The 22120-nt window shown below is 41.1% G+C and overlaps 2 protein-coding genes across 3 annotated transcripts in view; one reads left to right on the forward strand and one right to left on the reverse strand.

Annotated features, from left to right (window-relative positions):
- Positions 1 to 18545, reverse strand: part of LOC118493563 (coxsackievirus and adenovirus receptor-like) — a 35111-nt gene extending 16566 nt beyond the window's left edge. Inside the window, exons 1-3 of one of the 2 annotated variants that reach the window (XM_035993985.1) lie at positions 18482 to 18545; positions 16553 to 16909; positions 16312 to 16444 (exon numbers count right to left, since the gene is read on the reverse strand). In XM_035993985.1, the coding sequence (XP_035849878.1) occupies positions 16312 to 16444; positions 16553 to 16909; positions 18482 to 18530 (539 nt within the window). In that variant the 5' untranslated portion in view covers positions 18531 to 18545. Of the gene's footprint in view, positions 1 to 16250; positions 16445 to 16552; positions 16910 to 18481 lie in introns of those variants that run through there. The other variant, XM_035993984.1, reaches the window with a different exon arrangement.
- The window catches only part of LOC116059868 (low affinity immunoglobulin gamma Fc region receptor II-b-like), a 347874-nt gene that overhangs the window by 227413 nt on the left and 98341 nt on the right, over positions 1 to 22120 (forward strand). The window lies entirely within an intron of this gene.

The raw sequence follows: 22120 nt of genomic DNA on the forward strand, positions 1-22120 counted from the left end.
AGTAATGCGTTATATTACTGCGTTACAGCAAAAAGGAATACATTACTGTAATTGCGTTACTTTTGTAACGCGTTACTCCCAACACTGCTAATGACTATGTTACAATTGTTCCAGAGGAAAGTCTTGTGCAGTGAAAAATTGTGGACAAAGGCTAGCTTCCAAGCTAGAAGGGCTTGCTGATGGAATTTTGATAATTCAATTGGCAATTTATTTGGCAGAAAATTACGTTTTAAAATAAAGGAAAAGCTCCAATTCTGTTAAAAATGTAATTTGGGATAAAATACCAAATTGACTCAGGGTTTTTAAGACATCTTTTTAACCAATTAACTTTAAAGGTGTTCACCGTGTCACTGAAACCCAGGACTTCAAGACCTCCTCGATTTACTTCAGTGGTTATTGAATCTTTTACAAATAAGGATAGAGATGGATACACAAAACTAGATAGGCCCTCTGCTTTAGAGAGGAGAACCCAAAATAGACAAATCCCTTTGAAGCCAGATGTTAAAAATATTTTTTGTTTTCTTTAGTCTACTTGAAAAATGTAGATGTTGTCTAGCAATAAGATTTGTAGTTATAAATATGCCCAGATACTTAACAGAATCCTTAACTGGGATATTTCCAATTACAAAATCATCACAACCATGTAGAGATAAGATTTCACATTTGGACATATTCAATCTTAAACCTGAAGCCTTGAAAAATTGGTCTATCAAGTGAATAGAGTTACATAACTGGTTCTGGTCTTTTAAAAACGAAACCGCACACACTTTGTCAAAAAACAATACCCTTTTATTTACAGGGCCAAACTGAACACAATATTAACTTAAATCGTTAAACAATATAAATACAAGTAACATATGTTGGTATGCTAACCAGCTTTAAACTTTAGCAGTTGTTTTGCAGAAAAATGACCATATTTGCCTTCTCTGGCAAGATACTACACCTCTCCTGACTAATGGCATGTCCTGCAGAGGAGAAACCTCTCAGATGGTGTCCAAGAGGCCTGGACACACAGGGAGAAGTTAGAAAGGGCAGACTCCCCCACCACCAGGCTACAGGGTCTGGTCCTGAACGATAGACCAGCAGAGTGTAATATGTTTACTAGTGATCACGTGCAGTGAATGGTTAATACGTCCGTTTTGGTGAGCCCAGAGGGAAAATATGGCATTTTAAAAGTAGCCTACATTTACGATAGACTACAGAGAAAGTGTGATATTTCTACGTCAGTTTCGGAGCGTGTGCAAAAAGCCGTCTATAAGCAGTGATAGTAGAGTGCATGTGTCGGAGAATAGCGCGGACACGCGCTTCACACCGCGAGCGCGCACACGCGCCTCTCAGCAGAAAAGGGAGAAAGAAAAGAGTCTGCCGCTGTCCGGAGCGACAGAGGGAAAATATTTCAGTCGACACATTAAGTGGGACCGAAATGAGGAACTGAAATTTACGTTCTAATTCGGTCCGAATACTACCGTTTGCGTAGGAACCGGTTCCATAGTGGAACCGGGTTTCGGTACCCAATCCTAGATTGGACAGATAGTCTAGCTAGCTGTCTGGACTTTGCCTGCAGAGACCTGAGGAGCAGTTAACCATAGTCCTTGTAGATCCACCGGAAGGTGACGGACATCCGGGCAAAATGAAGGACATTCAGCGGGATTTCAGGCGGCACCGGAGCAATCTGTCTCAACCTCGACTCTCAGGCTAGGGTTAGAAACAGGTAGCCTGGTTGACACCAGACCCTTCTCAGTTGTAACTGAGAGTGGGTCTGGGCAAGCTTCATTAACAGCTCATTTCCAAAGGGGCATCACCAACAGACGCCGCTCAAATGCCTCTGGGCGCAATTGGATAATCCTTCACCCAATCAGACCAACGATCCGGGTGACGTAGCAGCAACAGCGGCATCAACGTGTTGATGCGCTTCGGTGGCCGCCATGTTGAATGTAAACAGATTGGTGCCTCGATTTGTAGAAATTGGAAACGGGCTTGAATGGGCTCATGGCCAGACTGACTTGCTGAGCAAATCTCAAATTTGCCGGAAGTTCGTCAGGGTTTTCCCAGGCTAGGAAACAGGGAGAACACAAGAGCAGACTGCTAGGATATCACTTTTATTTTAAACAAACAAATCAATAATTCTACAAACACTGGCCGTCTTTTCCCTGGGATTCAATGATTAAACTGTTTACAATTCCAAGTATTAAGTCAAAGTATTTCAGCTTGAACTCTGATCTGATGAGGAGATTCAAACACTGACAGTCTTGTTGCTTTAAGAGAGACAAGTGATTTTGTTCTTAGTTTAGTTTCCTGTTCCAGGGCATCTCTGGCTGTGAGCCCAGTCACTGAGTCAGAGCATTATTACCCATACATATCTCAGGCTGCAGCTGCTAAGTCAGCTGAGGAAGACCGAGAGTGTGACTCATGTTGTTATTTCAAGGTTTGTAGTTTCAAAAGTGCTTCAATCTATACGGAGAGAAGTTTGTATAATTTAAATAGTTTGTATATTTTGTGGTGGAGATGGTCCCTCTGTGAGCCAAGTTACACAACACTGAACTAAGACACAAGTTGCATTAGTAATCTCACTGGAATGATTCACAGGCATGCCCGGATTATCCATAAAGGCACTTGGGCCAGTGCCCAGGGGCACCAACCATTCACAACCAGTGGGGGGGCACCACATGACACAAGCTTTAACAATATTTTCCAGTAAATTGTTATATTATTCACTTGAAATTGTTGAAAGACCATACATTACTTGTTTATGAACACTAATTTCACAACAACAATAATAATAATAATCATAATAATACATTATAAATAAATCAATATTACATGACCACTATCACTCCCCTCCCCAATCTGTCAGAGTTGATTTGGTCCAATTCAATTCAATTCAATTCAATTTTATTTATAGTATCAAATCATAACAAGAGTTATCTCGAGACACTTTACAGATAGAGTAGGTCTAGACCAAACTCTGTACTTTACGAAGCCCCAACTATTACAGTGGTTGCCTCAAGAGCAAGCATTAGCAGTAGCTATTGCGACAGTGGCAAGGAAAAACTCCCTTTTTTGTTAGGAAGAAACCTCGGACAGACCCAGACTCTTGGTAGGCGGTGTCTGACGGCACCAGTTGGGGGAGTGGTGAATGGTGGCAATAATAGTCATAATAAAGATAGTGAAACAGTGATCACAATGGTAGTCATAGTAGTTCATGTCATAGTAGGGCACAGCAGGGCGTTACGGGGTGTAGTGTGGCACAGCAGCCTGGGTGGACGCGGTTGGACGCGGCAGGACGCAGTCGGACACTGCGGGGAAACGCAGAGCGTAGCAGGGTGTAGTAAGTCCATAGCGTCAGCTGCACCCAGGACCCCGGTGTAGGTGCCACCCAATTCCAAGGCGATGTTCTGGGTGAAGAAGAAGCAAAGGGACTCCGGGGAGAAAACTCCCCAGAGATAGGTTAGTAACAGGCATTTCTGGGACTAAGATGCACACAAAAGGAGACAAGTGAAAAGAGAGAAGAGGGAGCGGCTCATTGTGTCCTTGGAAGGAGCTTCCCACAGCAGTCTAGAGTTATAATAGTATAACTAAGAGAGGCAGGCTAAAGAGAGGGGCCCTGGACCGGGCTCGTACTCTCCTCTGCCGGAACGGGCTTGTACTTCCTGCCTCCCTCTACTCTACTCTACTATGCTGCAACTCCTCACTCCCTAACTATAAGCTTTATCAAAGATGATGGTTTTCAGTTTATTCTTAAATGTGGCGACGGTGTCAGCCCCCCGAACCCAAGTTGGGAGCTGGTTCCACAGGAGAGGAGCCTGGTAGCTGAAGGCTCTGGCTCCCATTCTACTTTTAGAGACTCTAGGAACCACAAGTAGCTCTGAGTTCTGGGAGCGTAGTGCTCTAGTGGGACAATAAGGTACTAAAAGCTCTTCTATGTATGATGGTGCTTGACCATTTAGTGCTTTGTAGGTCAGGAGAAGGATTTTAAATTCAATCCTGGATTTTACAGGAAGCCAATGCAGAGAAGCTAATACAGGAGAAATGTGATCTCTTTTGTTAGTTCTTGTCAGAACACGTGCTGCAGCATTCTGGATCAGCTGGAGGGTCTTGAGGGACTTATTTGAGCAGCCTGATAGTAAAGAATTACAGTAGTCCAGCCGGGAAGTTACGAATGCATGGACTAGTTTTTCAGCATCGTTTTGAGACAGGATGTTCCTGATTTTGGCAATGTTACGAAGATGGAAAAAGGCTGTTCTTGAGGTTTGTTTTAAGTGGGCGTTAAAGGATAGATCCTGGTCAAAAATGACTCCTAGATTTCTGACAGTAGTGCTGGAGGCCAGGGCAATACCATCTAGGGTAGCTATATATTTAGATAATGAAGTTCGGTGGTGCTTGGGTCCCAGCACAATAACTTCCGTTTTGTTTGAGTTCAACATCAGAAAATTGTGGGTCATCCAGGATTTTATATCTTTAATGCACGCTTGAAGTTTAGCTAACTGACCGCTTTCGTCTGGCTTGATTGACAGATATAATTGGGTGTCGTCTGCGTAACAGTGAAAGTTAATTGAGTGTTTCCTAATAATATTGCCTAGAGGAAGCATATATAAAGAGAATAGAATTGGTCCAAGCACTGAGCCTTGAGGAACGCCATGGCTAACTTTAGCGTATTTGGATGGTTTATCGTTAATATTAACAAATTGGGATCGCTCAGAAAAATAGGACTTAAACCAGCTTAGTGCGATTCCTTTAATGCCAACTAAATGTTCCAGTCTCTGTAAGAGGATGGTATGGTCAATAGTGTCGAATGCAGCACTAAGATCTAATAAGACAAGTACGGAGACAAGTCCTTTGTCAGCAGCAGTTAGAAGGTCGTTAGTGATTTTCACCAGTGCCGTCTCTGTGCTATGATGCATTCTAAATCCTGACTGAAAGTCTTCAAATAGACTATTTCTATGCAGAAAGTCACACAATTGATTAGCGACTACCTTCTCAAGGATTTTGGAGAGAAACGGGAGGTTAGATATAGGTCTATAGTTGGCTAAGACCTCAGGGTCGAGGGTGGGTTTTTTCAGAATAGGTTTTATCACAGCTACTTTAAAAGACTGCGGTACGTGACCCGTTAATAAGGACATATTGATCGTATCTAGTAATGTGGTGTTGACCACAGGTAGTGCTTCTTTAAGTAGCTTCGTTGGAATGGGGTCTAAGAGACAGGTAGTTGGCTTAGCTGAAGAGACCCTTAACATTAATTGTTGGAGGTCTAAAGGATAAAAGCCGTCTAAATAAGTATCAGGTCTTATCGTTCTCTCTAGCCCTCCTGCGCCCAATGGTGAGTCGTTGGAAGCTGTGGGCAGAAGGTGATGAATTTTTTCTCTAATTGTTATAATTTTATCATTAAAAAAGGTCATGAAGTCATCACTGCTCAGAGCTATAGGAATAGATGGCTCAATAGAGCTGTGACTATCTGTCAGCCTGGCTACAGTGCTGAAAAGAAACCTTGGGTTGTTCTTATTTTCTTCTATTAGTGTTGAGTAATAGTCTGATCTGGCATTTCTGAGGGCCCTCCTATAATTTTTTAGACTATCTTGCCAATCCACACGAGATTCTTCCAGTTTGGTGGAACGCCATTTACTTTCAAGTTTTCGTGAGATTTGTTTTAATTTGCGAGTTTGGGAGTTATACCAAGGTGCTAGTTTCCTTTCCTTCATCATCTTCTTTTTGAGAGGAGCAACCGAGTCTAAAGTAGTCCGTAGGCAGGCCGTAGCAGCGTCTACAAAGTTATCAAGTTGGGAGGGACTAGAGTTAACGTAACAGTCCTCTGTTATATTAAGGCATGACATTGAGTTAAGTGCTGTTGGAATAGCTTCCTTAAATTTAGCTATAGCACTGTCAGATAAGCATCTAGTGTAGAAACTTTTATTTAATTTCGTATAGTCTGGTAGTAGGAATTCGAAAGTTATTAAAAAATGGTCTGATAATAAAGGATTCTGCGGAAATACTATTAAATCGTCAATTTTGATGCCATATTCTAGCACAAGGTCGAGGGTGTGGTTAAAACAGTGCGTGGCCTTATGCACCCTCTGACTGAAACCAATAGAATCTAGCAGTGAATTGAAAGCAGTACTAAGGCTATTGCTCTCAATGTCCACATGGATATTAAAATCACCTACAATAAGTACTTTGTCTGATTGAAGGACTACGCATGATAAAAACTCTGAGAATTCAGATAAGAACTCAGAATATGGACCTGGTGCTCGGTAAACAACAACGAATATAATTGGCTGTACTGTTTTCCATGTTGGGTGTTGAAGATTAAGAACAAGGCTTTCAAACGAGTTATAATTTAGTTTAGGTTTAGGATTAATTAACAGGCTCGAGTCAAATATGGCTGCAACTCCCCCTCCTCGGCCTGAGCCTCGTGGAATTTGGGTATTATTATGACTGGGAGGAGTGGCTTCGTTTAAACTAACATATTCGTCATGGCCCAGCCAGGTTTCGGTGAGGCAGAATAAATCAATGTGGTTATCTGATATCAATTCGTTTACCAATAATGCTTTCGATGACAGAGATCTAATATTTAATAGCCCACATTTGATTTTCCTATTCTGTTCTGTCGTTGCAGTGGTTGTTTTAATTCCAATTAGGTTGTTTAGTATAGCACCTCTTTTATTAGTGTTTGGTTTAAACGGTCTCAGTCGGGGGACAGACACGGTGGTTATGGGATTATGAATGGGTGATTGCTCTGAAGGGAGCACAGAGGGGCGTATAGCGCTGTATCTCTGATTATTGACTTTGGGAGAGTGTGTCTGGTCAGTGTGCTTGTGGGAGTGTTTACGGGATGTAAACAGTCAATCAGAGGTCTGGGTATGCAGGGCGTGGTGCAAATTTCCACGTAGCATCTGGCTTCCGCGTGTATTGGGATGAATCCCATCCCTGCTGAACAGGGAGCCACGTTCCCAAAACAGATTGAAGTTGTCAATAAAACCTATCCTGTGAATACTGCATGTGAGCTGGAGCCAGGTGTTAAGGGAGAGTAGTCTGCTAAAGAGGCCTGATCCGCGACCTAGAGATGGAAGTGGGCCCGAAATAAAAACCGACTTCCCAGTGCTTTTTAAAGCCTCAATGAGAGTGGTAAAGTCTCGCCTTGTGCGCTCACACTCCTGAATCCGAGTGGACATGTCGTTATGTCCACAATGGACCACGATGCGTTTGATAGAGGTCGGAAATGAGGGTATCAGGTCCATAACTTTAGCCAGGATGTCTGCAACTTTGGCCCCGGGAAAACAGTGTGTGACAGCATTATGAAACCGTAGGTCTCTAGTGATGGAGTCCCCAATAATTACTGTGGTTAGGGGGAAGAGCGGACGAGGAGTGGGGGGGTGTGGGTAGCCGGTGACGGGAGCAAAACAGTCAGTGTCGGTTTCAGATGGGCAGGGAAAAGAAGAGGAAGAATGCTTACCGTTCGGTTGTGGAGATTGTTTTTGAGGAACGTTGTCATTTGGCTGATCCAGGCAGTGTAGGCCACCGGACCGTCTGACTACCGCATCCCTCAGAAGCTTTCGCCGCGCGGTAGCAATCGTCTTCCGTGACGACGGCTGGTCAGTCTGCTTTGAAGCGGGGCGAGCCCGGTGAGCCGCACTGGCCACCACCGGCTCCGACTCCGACAAAGCATTGAAGCGGTTGGAGAGGCTGAGGGCAGGAGGCGATGGAGCCCTACCCGAGGCTCTCTTTCGGCCGCAAACCACCTCAGTCCAGGGTGGCTTGATAACCGGTGTCGAGCAGGACGATGGGCGTGGGCAGGCAGCTGGGTCCCATGGCGCGGTATCCTGGAAGGCCGCCGAGAGAGATGAGATCCGGAGCGACTGATTATGAGCCACGTCCAAGCAGGCGGTTAACAAAGCATCTTTGGTTTTTAAGTCCTCGGAAAGCCGACGAACATCTTCCCTGAGGTCAGCAATTTCTTTGTTTGTATTATTGAACAACGAGGAAATCCTGAGGGGGAGTGGGGACTCGCCAGGTGTAGAGGTAGCCATGAAGCTAGCGTTAGTTTAGCCGGTAGGCCTAGTCTTGATAAATTAGCGTGAGGCTAATACTTACTTACACGTAAAAATGTGTCTTTGGTTTTAAAAACACTTTATTAGTATAATAAAAACTAGGCGATAGAGCCGACTGTTAGGTAGGAGGTTGAAGGCAGCTGCCGGCTGCCTCGTCCCCGCCGACTGCTGTCGCTTGTGGATGACGTTCATCAAGTTCGTGCAAATGTATCATTTGGGGGATGGGGGGATGGGGGGGTTAACAATTATCAAAAGTTTAACCCCCCAAAAATGTTATCATAATGATGAATGTAAAATATTAACTGTTATAAAAAATTATAAGTGGTTGGCTTTCTTGATTCATTGTAATTGGCAAGCAAAGAAAAACATTTTTCACACAAATCCCCCCACCTCTGGGTGAGACTTGGTTGCGCCCAACCCTTCTCTGTGTTTTTCAAGCACATAGCACGCTTCGTGAGCTATGTTCGTGAGTTTATTCAGTAAGCAGAGAAGTGTAAAAGACCGGTCCACAGTCTGCGCTTCTTTTCCTAGAACTCGTATTTCTTTCAGAGGACTTTGTGTAATAAATCCATATTCTTAGATCTTATATTGATAGTCTTTTTTCCATATCTTATTCATTTTAGGTCATTTTTAGGTCATTAGCTGTGATGCTAAAGCAGTTTTAGCTTTCCCATGATGCTTTTGGAAGTTTTTGACCAATCAGAGGAGTTGCTTTCAGGACCCATGAAATAAAGTCGGAAAAATACATATTTGACCAACCGACAATGCTGCAATATATAGTATTGATTTTGGCTTTTTGAATTGATAGATATTTTGAATTGAAACATTTGAATATAGTACTCACTGCTCATATGCCTACATGTATGTAGTTGGACAAGTTAGTAAATTACATTTGAGAAATCCCCTTGATTGTGTCTGATATTTTTGCCAGGAGGACAGCACGGGTAAAGGGGGTGGTGGATGGGGGGCTTTGAGGTATAGTGCCCAGGGGCACCACATTGTCTTAATACAGGAAACAAAAACTGAGTGTGTTTAAGGTCAAGAGTTGAGTTACAGCAGCAGAGGAAGCAGCAGCCATCTTTACTGATCAGACAAACACACAGAGCACTGACTGACCTCAGTCAGCTTTATTAACTCTTCCTCACCGTCAGACTATTTATACTCTTGTTAAGCTACAGAAACACTTTGACTTGTATAGGCACATTGTATGTTTGTTGGTCATTGTTACTTTTTATATATTTTAATGTTTTGCCTATTTTTGCTTCATAATACTTAGATGTTGGGATCTGTGTGTTCAGCTTTCTCTCTTCCTGTGAAGTGCTCCGTGTGTAACATGACAAGCATGCAGTAGTGACCTATGACCTCAGTGTCCTCTTCTCTCTCCCTGTGTTTCCTTTGGATTAAACACAGATGGAATCAGCTCTGAGATCATCTTTATTTCTTTATTATAGCTGGAGACTCTAGATGTGTCTGAATGTGTGTTTTAGTTTTATATCTTTGTCTTCTTGTTGTTAGAAGTCAGTTCAGCTTCATGGCTGTGTCCTTCCCAGAAGAACCTGAATGTGAAATGACATGTTTTGTAATCAGATAGAATAACTTGTTGGAACTGAACTCATGTAGAGTGTATTCATCTTGTTTCCTTGCAGACCAACAGCTGATCTCCTACTGTTGTGTATCAGAGTATAGTCCAGTCCATCCTGCTCTACTCTTCCTACTGTTTCTCCAACATGCTTTCTGTCACAAACTCATACTAAAAATAAATCAGTCTCCCCACACCCACACTCTCAGATCCCAATTTCAAGCCTGCATCACATGCATCACAACCACCAACAACACACACACACACACACACACACACACACACACACACACACACACACACACACACACACACACACACACACACACACACACACTCCACAGCCAAGAGACCCAGATAACCCACATCAGGTCCACTTTGTCTGTGATATGTTGTGTCATTAACATCATTTTGTTATGTTTGTACTCCCGTTTTTTCTGTAAGCATGCTGTCCATAACGTACAGTTTTGTAAATTAGAATTTCTGCTTAGGGACAATAAAGTCTAAAGTCTCTTCAGTCTCTCTGTTGACTTTAGACCACACACATGTCATGTAGGTGTGTGTTAGCAGTAACCTTACCTGGGTAAGGGTTATGACTACTGCTACACTGTAATAATGATCCAGGCCAGAAAATCCTTTGTTGTTTATACCTGATTTAAACATGCAGACATTTCATGTATACTGTCTGAAAATAAAGGAAAAATGTTTTGAATGTAACTTAAATCTAAACATATAAAATGTGACAGCTGTTATAGGCCTGCAGGTAATATAAAGCATAACTACATTATCAATAACCTACATTAGATAATAACACGGTAACTCTGTCTACAAAGTATTAAGACATCAATTATTAAACCAAACAACTCATAGTTAACATCATGTTTGTCCTCATTCAGCCCCTCCCCACGGGTTAAACACAGTCCAAATTCTTGTCTCAGATATCACCGTGACAACGGCAGGAAAAACTCTGCTGGCTTTCTGCAGAGTCAGGAAGAGAGAGTGTGTGTGTGTGTGTGTGTGTGTTACGTCATCACACAAACACAAATGCTGTGACTCATTACCAGACAGACTTCTCTACTCAGATCACTCAGTTTACCTTTGTCTCAACAAATAAAGTCATATAGACCAAAGCTTTTATATATATTCCTATGATAAAAGCTGCCATTCAAACTGTAAACTGATAAAATAGTCCCCTCTCTGAGATAAATCCAAGGAGATTCTTTAACCCACAGTTTGTAATTTGCCACAAATTAAGTCTTTGGAATGAAATATTCATCTTCTTCTCCTCCATACTATAGACCTGTCAGTGTCTGAGCTCTGATAGAGATGCTGAGTGAGTTAATGAGACTTCCCAGTGAAATGCTCCTCTGGAGAACAGAGTGAAAGCTGCCTCCCACTGGCTGTCTGACTGCATTACATCATGCTTTCTTTCTTCTCAAAGCCTCGGCTCATGATTGGCTCAATGTATGCATCATCAGGTCATCTTTAGTTATTAACACTGGACACTATCATATATGTGTTTATGTGAGAGAATGACTGTCCCGGGGGGGGGGGGATGTAACATCTACCTTAACCCTCCTGTTATCCTTGATAACAGATGTTAGTACATTTGAGGATAACAGGAGGGTTAATTAGCTCAGGCCCCACCCACCCAGCACGCTAGGTGACACAAATCAAACACACCTGCTGCCATATTACTTCACCAACAGGTGCATGCTGGTTGTGGCTAACATGCTAAATGCTAACATGCTGATGGATGATCCTCCACTTCAGGTTCAGACAGGTGAGTTCAACAACACGCTCTCTGGGATGGATGGTACTGTTCAGAGGAAGGTTGCTAGGAAACTGTGTGTGTGTGTGTGTGTAGGGATGGGAATCGAGTCCTTGGAACCATTAGTGTACCTGCTTAACGATTCCGCTTAACGGTTCCGCTCGTTGCAAATGTGTCATGACCATGACACGCGCTGCGTTCTTTTGGTTACGCAACAAACATGTCATCGAGGCAAAAGCGATCTAAAGTGTGGTTATATTTCACTCGAAAAGACGCCAATGCAGTCGTTTGCAACAGTTGTAAAAGTTTAATTTCGGCAAAGGGGGGAACTACCTCCAATATGCAGAAGCATTTGGCACAACAACAACAAGTGAGTCAAGCAGCAGCGGAGCTAACGAGACGCCATCTGCTATTAATGCCAAAGGTAACTTGTCTATTTAGTTTAGGAGAACTCCGGGCAATTTGTACGTTAATCTTGATCGCTATACTTTTTTGAGTACTGTCTATAGCAAAAACCACGAGCCGAATTGGTGCTAGCAACATGGAGCTTCTGTAGCTAACGCCCAGAGCTCCCGTTAGCTAAAACTGCAGTTATGGGTGCATAAGCTAAAGAGTGCCTTTGTGCCTCTTAACAGACTCAAAATGCTATTAAAATGTCAACATGAACAGGGCCCTTACATGACAACAAGATGCGTTGAGCAACTTAGTCATTGTTGAAATTCACATACCCTGTTAGCTGCTAGCTGCCGTCTGGGATGAGTGAGTGTGTTCAGCCAGGCTCCGGTAATAATCATCACGCTGCAGTCCACGTTACAGTAATATAGTGACTGTTGAACTAAAAAAAACCTAGCCTAAATGAAAGAGTGAGCCAACGGAGTAAACTCTGAGCTGACCTGAGCATGTGTAAAGAAAGAGAAGGAGCTGTGCTCTCACCTGCTGGCTGTCTGACTGAACTGGGGTTGGATTCTCAGTGTTGCTGAAGACAAGCAATGCTGAAGCATTTTATTAGTTATTAAGTCATTTCAACAGTTCTGATGCTAAAGTCTAAGCTAGATAGTAGACGTACAGAAACACAGCTAGCTTCTGTCCTGAGATTGAAAGCGTTAACATAATATGTAGCCATGCATCTGTGGTGATCAGTAGGATTTGGATTTGTTGCAGCGACAAGAGTAAAAGTTCTCACATCTTTTTCTTCATTTCGTTTATTTCGAACAAAAAGTAAAATAAAATATAAAAATACAATAAGTGTGTTGCAACATACAAAAGGAAAAATAAAATGTATAAAGCGTTATAAACAAGAAACGGGACCCTTATTCAGCTCTAAATAGTTCTTCTATATATTATATATTTTCTTATATATCTTTTGATGAGTAAAGACAAGAAGTAATAATTGGCACAGCATAGCTACCAGAAGACTTACAACTTTCAGACAGGTTGCTCACGGCACATTTACGTTGTCTCTCTCAGTTGGAGGCTGCTCAGTAACGCTCAGCGCTCACCAGAAAAGTGCTTCTAACGGCCTTCACTGGTCTCCGTCCAGAGACACGGGATCTGTTGGCCCATTCTTATATACTGTCTATAATTCTGCAGCTGCACAGCATTGTGGGAGTGTGTTGTTTGGATCACTGAGCATTGAGTGTGTGTGTGTAAGGTCAGTGATTGAGAGTGTTTCCTGTGAGGACAGTGGAGATGCAGTACTGACAGAACACCACCAGGTGGCAGACCAGACCAGTCTCAACACAAGGTGGAGGGGGGTCTGTTTGTTGTGAAAGCCTACTTGGCAATGAACCTGGTTGATTCTTGATGTGTAGTTTGATAGCATGCAGCTACACCGTCTATTTTAGTCTCTTTCTGACCACATTTCAATAGTTAAACAGAGGCAAGCTGTTGTTATGTTCACATATTGTCCATTCCTGTGGGACTGTAAACCTGCTTGTCCATACTGTTGTATGGTGGCGAAGACATTATCTATGCCTGCACTTTTTATACAGCACTTTTGCACAGTGTCAGTTGGACACATTTAGACACTCTATCATATCAACATTATATTTTTATTTGATTATATTATTTATTATTATACTGGCTTAGCTCATCCTAATTAGTGAAGTGGAAGACACTCTACATGTTACAATACCTTTAATCAGTACTGTGTCATTGATCATATTACCTTGGAACAGAGGCAGGCACAAGTTAACTACTTTTTATAATCTTATGCATATCATTGATTAATACACCTATGTCTTCTTCTTACTCAGCGTCATTGGCTATTCTAACTTTCCTGATTTTGCTCATTTACATCTTCTAGAGAAGACACACCAGCCCGATAATCGGGCGTCGGGCCATCTGGCGAGGTCGGTGACTCGAGTCTGTTCCGTGTGTCCCGTGCCGTCAGCCGTCCGAGGAGCCGTCGGCATTCATTTGGGCCGACCTGACATGTTCAGTCAGAGACAGGGCAGTCAGAGACAGGGCAGTAGAGACTCGCCCGGAAATGGGGAGCAGATGAGTCTCTCAAAATCTGACGAAAATCTTTTAAACTGACCTTTTATTGATCTGAAATGAAGACAGATTCAGAAACTGCACGGCCTATTTCTCTCTTCAAATGTTTTCAGAAACACGTTTCGGTGAACTATTTTAGTCCAAAATGAGATCGTATTCTGAACGAGCCGCCATGACAGTCTGGCTGTGAATTTCCGGAGAAAAAAGAACCACGTGACACGTTCGTCCAATCAGCTGCCGGTTTTCATTTTCTGGTAAATAATCAGACTGTTAATGGAAACAATACAGAGCAGCGCCGCCTGCTGCTATGGAGACGTATTACGTTTCGACCACGTGCAGAGCATACGCTCAAGTCGGCGTCGCCTCAGTGTGTTCTGAGGCATTTTTTGGACCTCGGGGACCCGACTGATCAGTCCGACTGGCTTTTCTGCCGACGGTCGGCCCGTCTGGTTGGTGTGTCAGGGCCTTTCCTCACTTCATTATTGTCCAACCTAAAAAATAGCTTTTAACCTGCACTTCCTGTCTCCCTAACACAGAAAGATGAGCCTTTTCTCTAAGTCAGCTGGGCCTAATTTGATCTTAAAACATGATACACTAAATTACAACATGATCACAATTTGTATTGAATAAACTCCCATCTTGATGTATGCAAGATAGTGAATCTGGCTAAACTTATATAACTAGGAAGAAATGTTTGTGTGTGTGTGACCTGTAAATGGATCTATACAGTAAGTCAGTTGTAGTTGAGTTACTTTGGATGTGTAGTTCTCTAAGTTATTTCAGGGTTAAATGGTTCTGGAGAAAGCTACAAGTAGCAGTACTGGAGGCCAAGCAATCGGATCGTTACTTATTCATTTTTAAACATAAAATTTGTTTTGTAACAGAGTGTTTACATGTATGAGAAAGTCAAAATGTTGCATTCTTATTCTCATTTATTTCTTATTGCTACGAATCATCGTATTTAAAACAGCATTGCAGGTTAAATATAAAGATCATCGCTTAATATTTTCATGTCAGAATAAACTTTCTTATACAAATACAAGGAAATAGACTCTCAATGTTACACACAGAACAATTTACAAGAAGACAGAAACAGACACATTCAAACAAGGACAACAATGTTACATTGTACAATAGGAACAAATTGTCGGCAAGACTAAAAGAATGTAAATTGTAAATGTGCAAATTAATATGAAAATGACTGATCTGAGAAATACCTGAGGCTCACAGCCAGTCATAAGCAGGAAATACAACTACAAACAGCTTCATGTTTCTATATTAAAGCAAACAGCAGCAAAATGCAACAAACACATTAATACAGCAGTAATATTAACCCAGCAACTTCAGATATCTGAAAAACACTGACAGGCAACGTTGTTCTGCAAAATACAGAGTTTTACTTCACTAAGGTTTTAGAGGCACAACTTTTACTTATAGTGAAACCTCAGTTTAGATGTGCATTGAGCTATTTCAGACCACCAGTGTTCAGTGCAAGTTACTCAGGAAGTGTAATAAGAACTCATTCCATTCATTCCACTTCATTCAAACAATAATTAACCTCACAGGAGGAGTCAACAATCAGCCAAACTGCAGAACTGCACAAATCTGCATTCAATCTCTTATGTTAAGAAGACTATTACACATTCACATATTACGTAAACTCACAAAACGTAACTGCTGTGCGTCGTTACACGTGAGAGAGGACAACAAACATGTTGACCGTACCGGCAGCTGCTGTGTTGTTCATCAGAAGCTTTGGCTTTAAAAACTTTAGACAACAAGGCCCAAATAAAAGAAGATCTGCATGCAAAATATGTGGTATTTAGCTCTGAGACTTCACTTGGACTCTAGCTCAGACTTGGGACCATCTTTGTCCCGCTCGGATCAAAGCCTTTATATAACGACAATACTTTCAGCTCTTTAAAGTATTCCTTTCTCTAGTCAGTACTCCTCTCATTACTGCCCAACACTGCAGACCACCAGCTCCACCCTCTAAATACTCACCATTGGGTTGAAATCATATCATTCCTCAGCTAAAGAGTTACAGTAATACATAAATGATGTTATGTGTTATCAAGTATTATTCAGGACATTAATTCATAATCAATAAATCCCTTATACAGTATGAAGCAAAGGCCTACTGTATGACCCTTTTTATAATGCATATTCTGTAAAAATGCACACTAAAATCCTAAAACACTAAAAAAAGCAGATATATAAACTACACACACACACACATACATACATACATACATACATACACACACACACACACACACACACACACACACACACACACACACACACACACACACACACACACACACACACAGCCAGCCATTATGCAAACCAAAATTATTTGCGTGTTTCTTTGCATCTAGAGCTGGGAAGTAAGATATTGAGTTGAAGTGTCTCCTGCTTCATCAGCAGCAGGCGGTTCTGGTCTGTTGTCCCGATGTCTTTTATACATCAGGCCACCAACCACTGCAGCTACAGCTACAAGAAACAGTGTACCTGCAACAACACCTGCTACCAATCCACCGTCTCCACGAGCTCCTGAAGCTGAAAAAAACATGAGTCAGTAAATGTGTGGATGTCTCTGATGTTAGAAACTGCAGCTACAACCTGATACTCAGAAAAACTCACTGAGAGAGACTCACTCACCTGGCTCTGTAACCTGCAGACGGATGATTCTGATTGGCTCAGAGTCGAGGATTGCTCTTTTTTTGCGTCTTGAACCAGCTGGTGCAACTCGACACTCGTATGTTCCAGTGTCGTTGATGTTCACATTCTTCAGAATTAAAGACACGTCTCCGTCCTTCAGCTCTCTGTCCACCAGCTCCACCCTGTCCTTAAAGGATGGATGCTGGTGGGTTGGATCCAAGTGTCCATCGCTGCAATAGAGGACATACTCTGGTTCCAGGTCAGGTCTGGTCCAATCTACAGCACTTATGGAGGAATCAGCAGCCTCACATGGCAGAGTGACATCATCTCCAGGGTGCACCATTACCACTTGTAGGTCTGAAAAACAGTAAAAAAACAATAACTTAGAAGATTTCGGAAGACATTTTGACAGTGTGTCTGCTACTTGGTGCACATCCCAATGCTAATACTACCAGTATTAAGGAAGCTATATCATTTAGGTACACTGTAACAAATTACTGTAAAAATACGGTTTTTTTCTTACAGTAATTGACCGTTCTTCCTAAATACAGTGGAATACTGTAAATGTTGAGGCATTTGAGGAACAAAATAGTAACAGCAAGCTGCTTTACAATTGTACAGTATACTACAATATTTTTTTCTATTCTTAAATTATTTTAGAACATATTTCAATTTGAGATGTCAGTTACAGTCATGGACATATAACAGGTGACAGTACAGCCCTCAGCTGGACATGGGGTGGCCTGGCAGCACTAAACAAAACTCTGGCCTGGCTATCACAATGGACCAATTTAATACTGTCAATTTAGAGGGGGGATGTGAGCGGCCGAACGACCCCTCCCAACTTGGACTCCATGTTTTATTAAATCTGTTTGGCTTGTATGTATGGAGGTTTGCTCCTCGACGTAGCAGGCCCGGGTTCGACTCCGACCTGCGGCCCTTTCCTGCATGTCATTCCCCCTCTCTCTCCCCTTTCATGTCTTCAGTTGTCCTGTCAATAAAGGCCTAAAAATGCCCCAAAATCACCCCCTACAGCTCCACCAGACCCCCTCAGATCAGCCTACTGTAGCCTGTTGACTGTGCCCTGATCATTTCTGTAGAGGCTCTTCGGCTCCGGCCACACTGTCAGAAAAAGAGGTACAATACAGGTCCATTTTCCATCCTAGAACATTCTTGCATTTTATTTTGGGATGTTACATCGTATGTTTGTTGTTTTTCATTTTAAGGCCTAAAATAAACGTCTAAAATTCAGTTAGTTGTTGTTTGCCTTTTTTTTCTTTCACTTCTTAAGGAATAAAAAGGAACTTTTTTTGCCATCAAAGGTACAAAATGGCTTTGTCACTGGGGCGGTACCTTAATGGGACAACATTGTACCTTTTTCCAGAGGTACTTTGTTGTACCTTTTGTTTAAGGTACATTATTGATCCTCAAAAGTATAATATTGTCCCTTAAGAAGGTACAAACAACAAGAACTGACTCAAGGTACAACAATGTACCTTTGGGGGTACCACCCCAGTGACAAGCTTTTGCTCCTTAAAGATACTGTTTTGTACTTTTTTTTTCTGAGAGTGTGTAGAAGCCGTTAGACAGGCTGAGTCTGTTGATATTTTTAAGATGCGGATTAAGACACACTTTTATTCTCTGGCTTTTAATCGTGTTCTTTCCTTCTACACCGCTGCTTCAACAGAAACATGGAGGCACGACTTGTCTGTCACAAAATTTCAGCCCGGCAGCCAAAACATCCTTTCATTTTTTAGTTGAGTAATGTGTAACAGCCACCATAACAACAGTGGTTAACCACGAGTGAGTCATTGATGCGCTCCTGTACTTCAACAAATAGCACCTATGAACAACCCGTAAATACCCAAATAAAGCCAATATAATCAGTTTGTCTACATAAATCATTTCACAATCAAAGCTGATATTTACCAGAAGCTGCTTCAGACAGAAGAAACAACAGGAACGTTAATGGAGCCATGAGTCCTGAGAGAGATCTGAATCCAGTCTGTCCCTGTTCTCTTCCTCACTTTTTCATGTTTCATCATTCCAACACAGAGACTGCCTCTTTTTTCATTGCCACACCCATGTGCTGCTTGAACAGCCAATAGTTCATATGACGGACAAAAACCCAAATTTGCATAAGAAATACTAACACAAGCAAAGGTTATTTTAAGATTGTTGATCACGCATCGTCTTACAGGAATGTAATATTTGTAGTTGGGTTATAAATTCAACAACAAACTACAATCACATTTTAATAAATGTATATATTTTACTTCTTGATTATTGTCCTCACATACACTCGGTTTGACATTGAAAAGGTTACTAGCTTTGAGCCTTTTGATACCATGTGATCCACCCACTAAGTATCCTCCAGTTTGTTCTCTGATTACAGGAACAGGTCCAGACAGGCTATGTGGCTCCAAAAAGACTTAATTTCCCTCTTTTAGTTATATTTCATTTTAGGGGATTTTACTCAAAGTTATTCTGCAGTTTGAATAAAAACTGTGACCATAAAGAAGGTGAAGCAGGAAAAACACAGACAAACACACACAGAGCTCTGACTGACCTCAGACTACTTTATTAACTCTTTCCTCTCTGCACCGTCACACTATTTATACTCTTGTTAAGCTACAGAAACACTTTGACCTGTTCATTCACTTGTTTGGTCATTGTTACTTTTTAAATATTTTATATAATGCAGCTATATTTGGTTCCTAATAGTTAAATGTGTATGTAGATCTCTCTGTGTTCAGCTTTATGTCTGATTCTGTCTTACTGTAAATACATGTTCCTAGGATGGTGAAGTTATTATTGAATGGTTTCTTACATATTTGTATTATTATGGACACAGTATTACAATAAAATATATTGGATGATAAATACAATTAATATAATAATAATAATAATCACATTAGACTACAACCATCTATATTTATGAATTACTAAGTGGTCTATAGGACACATTAAAGCTAGAATAACTTATCTTTATCCAAAAATAATTTAAAACTAGATTCTTAGGCTATTCACTCAAATTAAAAAGTACTAGCATTATTCATAATGTATGCTCCAGATGTGTTTATTGCCTGATGTGTTGTAATGTGTGGATCATTGTGTGTCCTTAGTCATTGTAAAAGGATTAATATTTATAATACTATCTATGATTTACTCTCTCTTCGTCTCTTCTTCACTCTCTCTGTTAACTTTGTGGGAGGGTTTAGATATTTTATGGAACTCAGTTCAGCAGCCATCTTTATGGTTCACAGCTGAATGTGAAATGTTTTACAGTCAGGAAAAACTAAATGTCAGTGTGAGGGGGGTAACCTTACCTGGGTTAATTGGTATGGTAACCAGATAATCCTTTGTTGTTTATTCCCAAAACCTGAGTTAAACATGCAGACATTGCATATGTGCGTTCTGAAATGAAACAGAAAGAAAAATGCTTTTGAATGTAACTTAAATCCAAACATAACAAATGTAACAGAAAACATAGCTTCTTTTTCAGGCCAACAGATTGTCATAACAGGGAGAATAATACGAATATACACAGTAATACACAACATAATTACATTAACTACATTATCAGTAACCTACATTAGATAATAACATGGTAACTCCGTTTACAAAGTATTTAGACATCAATCATTTAACCAAACAACAATTCATAGCTTACATCATGTTTGTCCTCGTTGATGCCCACATCAGGGGGGTTAAAGATGGTCCAAATTCTTGTTTCTGGACAGGTTTGACCGTGCCAAAAAGTTGTTCCCTTGTTCTCTCGAGTCTGGAAGAGAGTCTGTGTGGAATGTGTTAGTCATCGGCTTCGTAAATCGTCCACACCCCTCCCCTCCCCTCCCTTTCCCTGCCTGGCTTAAAGGCATGATCTCTTATCTTAACCAGAAGATCAGGTTTGTACTCCGAGGGGTTAGTGAGGGATTGCTGAAAAAAACAAGCACTTCAGCCTTTCATTTCCTACTTCAATGGCTATTTAGTGTTTTATTTTTTTTTCTTCTTCTTTTGTGTAGATATCTGACGTTGGAGTTCTTCAGTCAGTGCTCTGTGTGTGTGTGTGTGTGTTTGTCTGATCAGTAAAGATGGCTGCTGCTTCCTCTGCTGCTCTATCTGAACTATTACTGCCTCATCTACTTTATAGTCAGTTCTTCTTTAAAACCCCTGAACTTAAACACTATCTGTTTTGATAGTTTTGCCTCAGCATTTGGAATTAAAATGACTCAGTCCTATTATCATGTTCCAGTGAGAGGACATGCAGTGTTTATCAGTGAGGGAGGAGGAGATTATCATGCTGCTGCTGCTGCTGCTGCTGCTGCTCAGAGACAGGCCTGGTCTGACTGCTGATGCCTAAAGTCAGAGTAAACAGTCAAATGATGTCCTACCCCCCAGAGAGAGAGAGAGAGACAGTAAAGAGTTAAGAGTTCATGTTTGATTCACTTCACACTGAGTCAAACCTGGTTTAAAATAAACAGAATCAGAATAGGTTTTATTGCCTTTATTACTAGTTTTTTTACACATACAAGGAATTTGTCTTGGTGTTGTTGGTGCATGTCACCCAATCTTTAAATATGAGAAGGATAAAACGAATATAAACAATGTACGTATAAATGTATACACACAGTATGTATTAAATAAAAAGATAAAAAAAACAACACATAAGCAATGTAACTAAACAAACAAAAGGATTAAGATTGAGTGTATTTTCGTTTTGGGTCAAATGGCCTTTTGAATGGGAGTGATAAGGGCACTACTATGATAGCATCAAAATCAACATTTTTAAACCACTAAGAAGGGTCGACACAACATGAGACTTTGTTCCAAGTATCACCAGGGGCTCTACACATGAACACTGAGAACATTGTTTATGTACACAGAGTTTACTAAAAAAGGTTTTGAACAACTCACTTTAGCTGTTGTTGTTTCCGGGCACTACCATCTCCGAATGCACCGTAACAGGGAGGAGAGTAAAGATGGAAAGCTCCTAAAGCTTAGTTCCATATAAATGCACGGATAATTAGCTGTTTTGTCATTAGTGAAGAATAATATTGACTTTGTAGTTGAAAAAGGAGCCTCATATAAGAGTGACATTTCCTCCTATGGAGTCCGTTCATCTGCATTTGGAGATTGATACTTTTTGACTGGAAACACGCCCGGAAACACCAACAGCTAAAGTAAATCGTTCAAAACCTTTCTTTTTAGTAAACTCTGTGAACACAAACAATGTTCTCAAATCATGAGTTCATGTATAGAGCCCCTGGTGATACTTGGAGCAAAGTCTCATGTGTCGAGCCTTCTTAGTGTAAAACGATAATACGGTCAATCTTAAAAGTGGCGCTTCCAGCCTAATTATGCTTTTAAACTAAATTATTTTAACAACAAATATAACTAAAATACATATAAAAATACCAAATATGGGTACAAATGAATATACTCTCAATGTTACACAGAACAGTTGACAGGAAGACAGAAACAAACAGCTTAAACAAGGACCACAGGCTGAACGCAGATCAAACAAGTGTACAAACATAATTCAGCCTACATAAATACACTTATATG

Source organism: Sander lucioperca, chromosome 17, assembly GCF_008315115.2.
Source record: "Sander lucioperca isolate FBNREF2018 chromosome 17, SLUC_FBN_1.2, whole genome shotgun sequence".
Classification (NCBI taxonomy): domain Eukaryota; kingdom Metazoa; phylum Chordata; class Actinopteri; order Perciformes; family Percidae; genus Sander; species Sander lucioperca.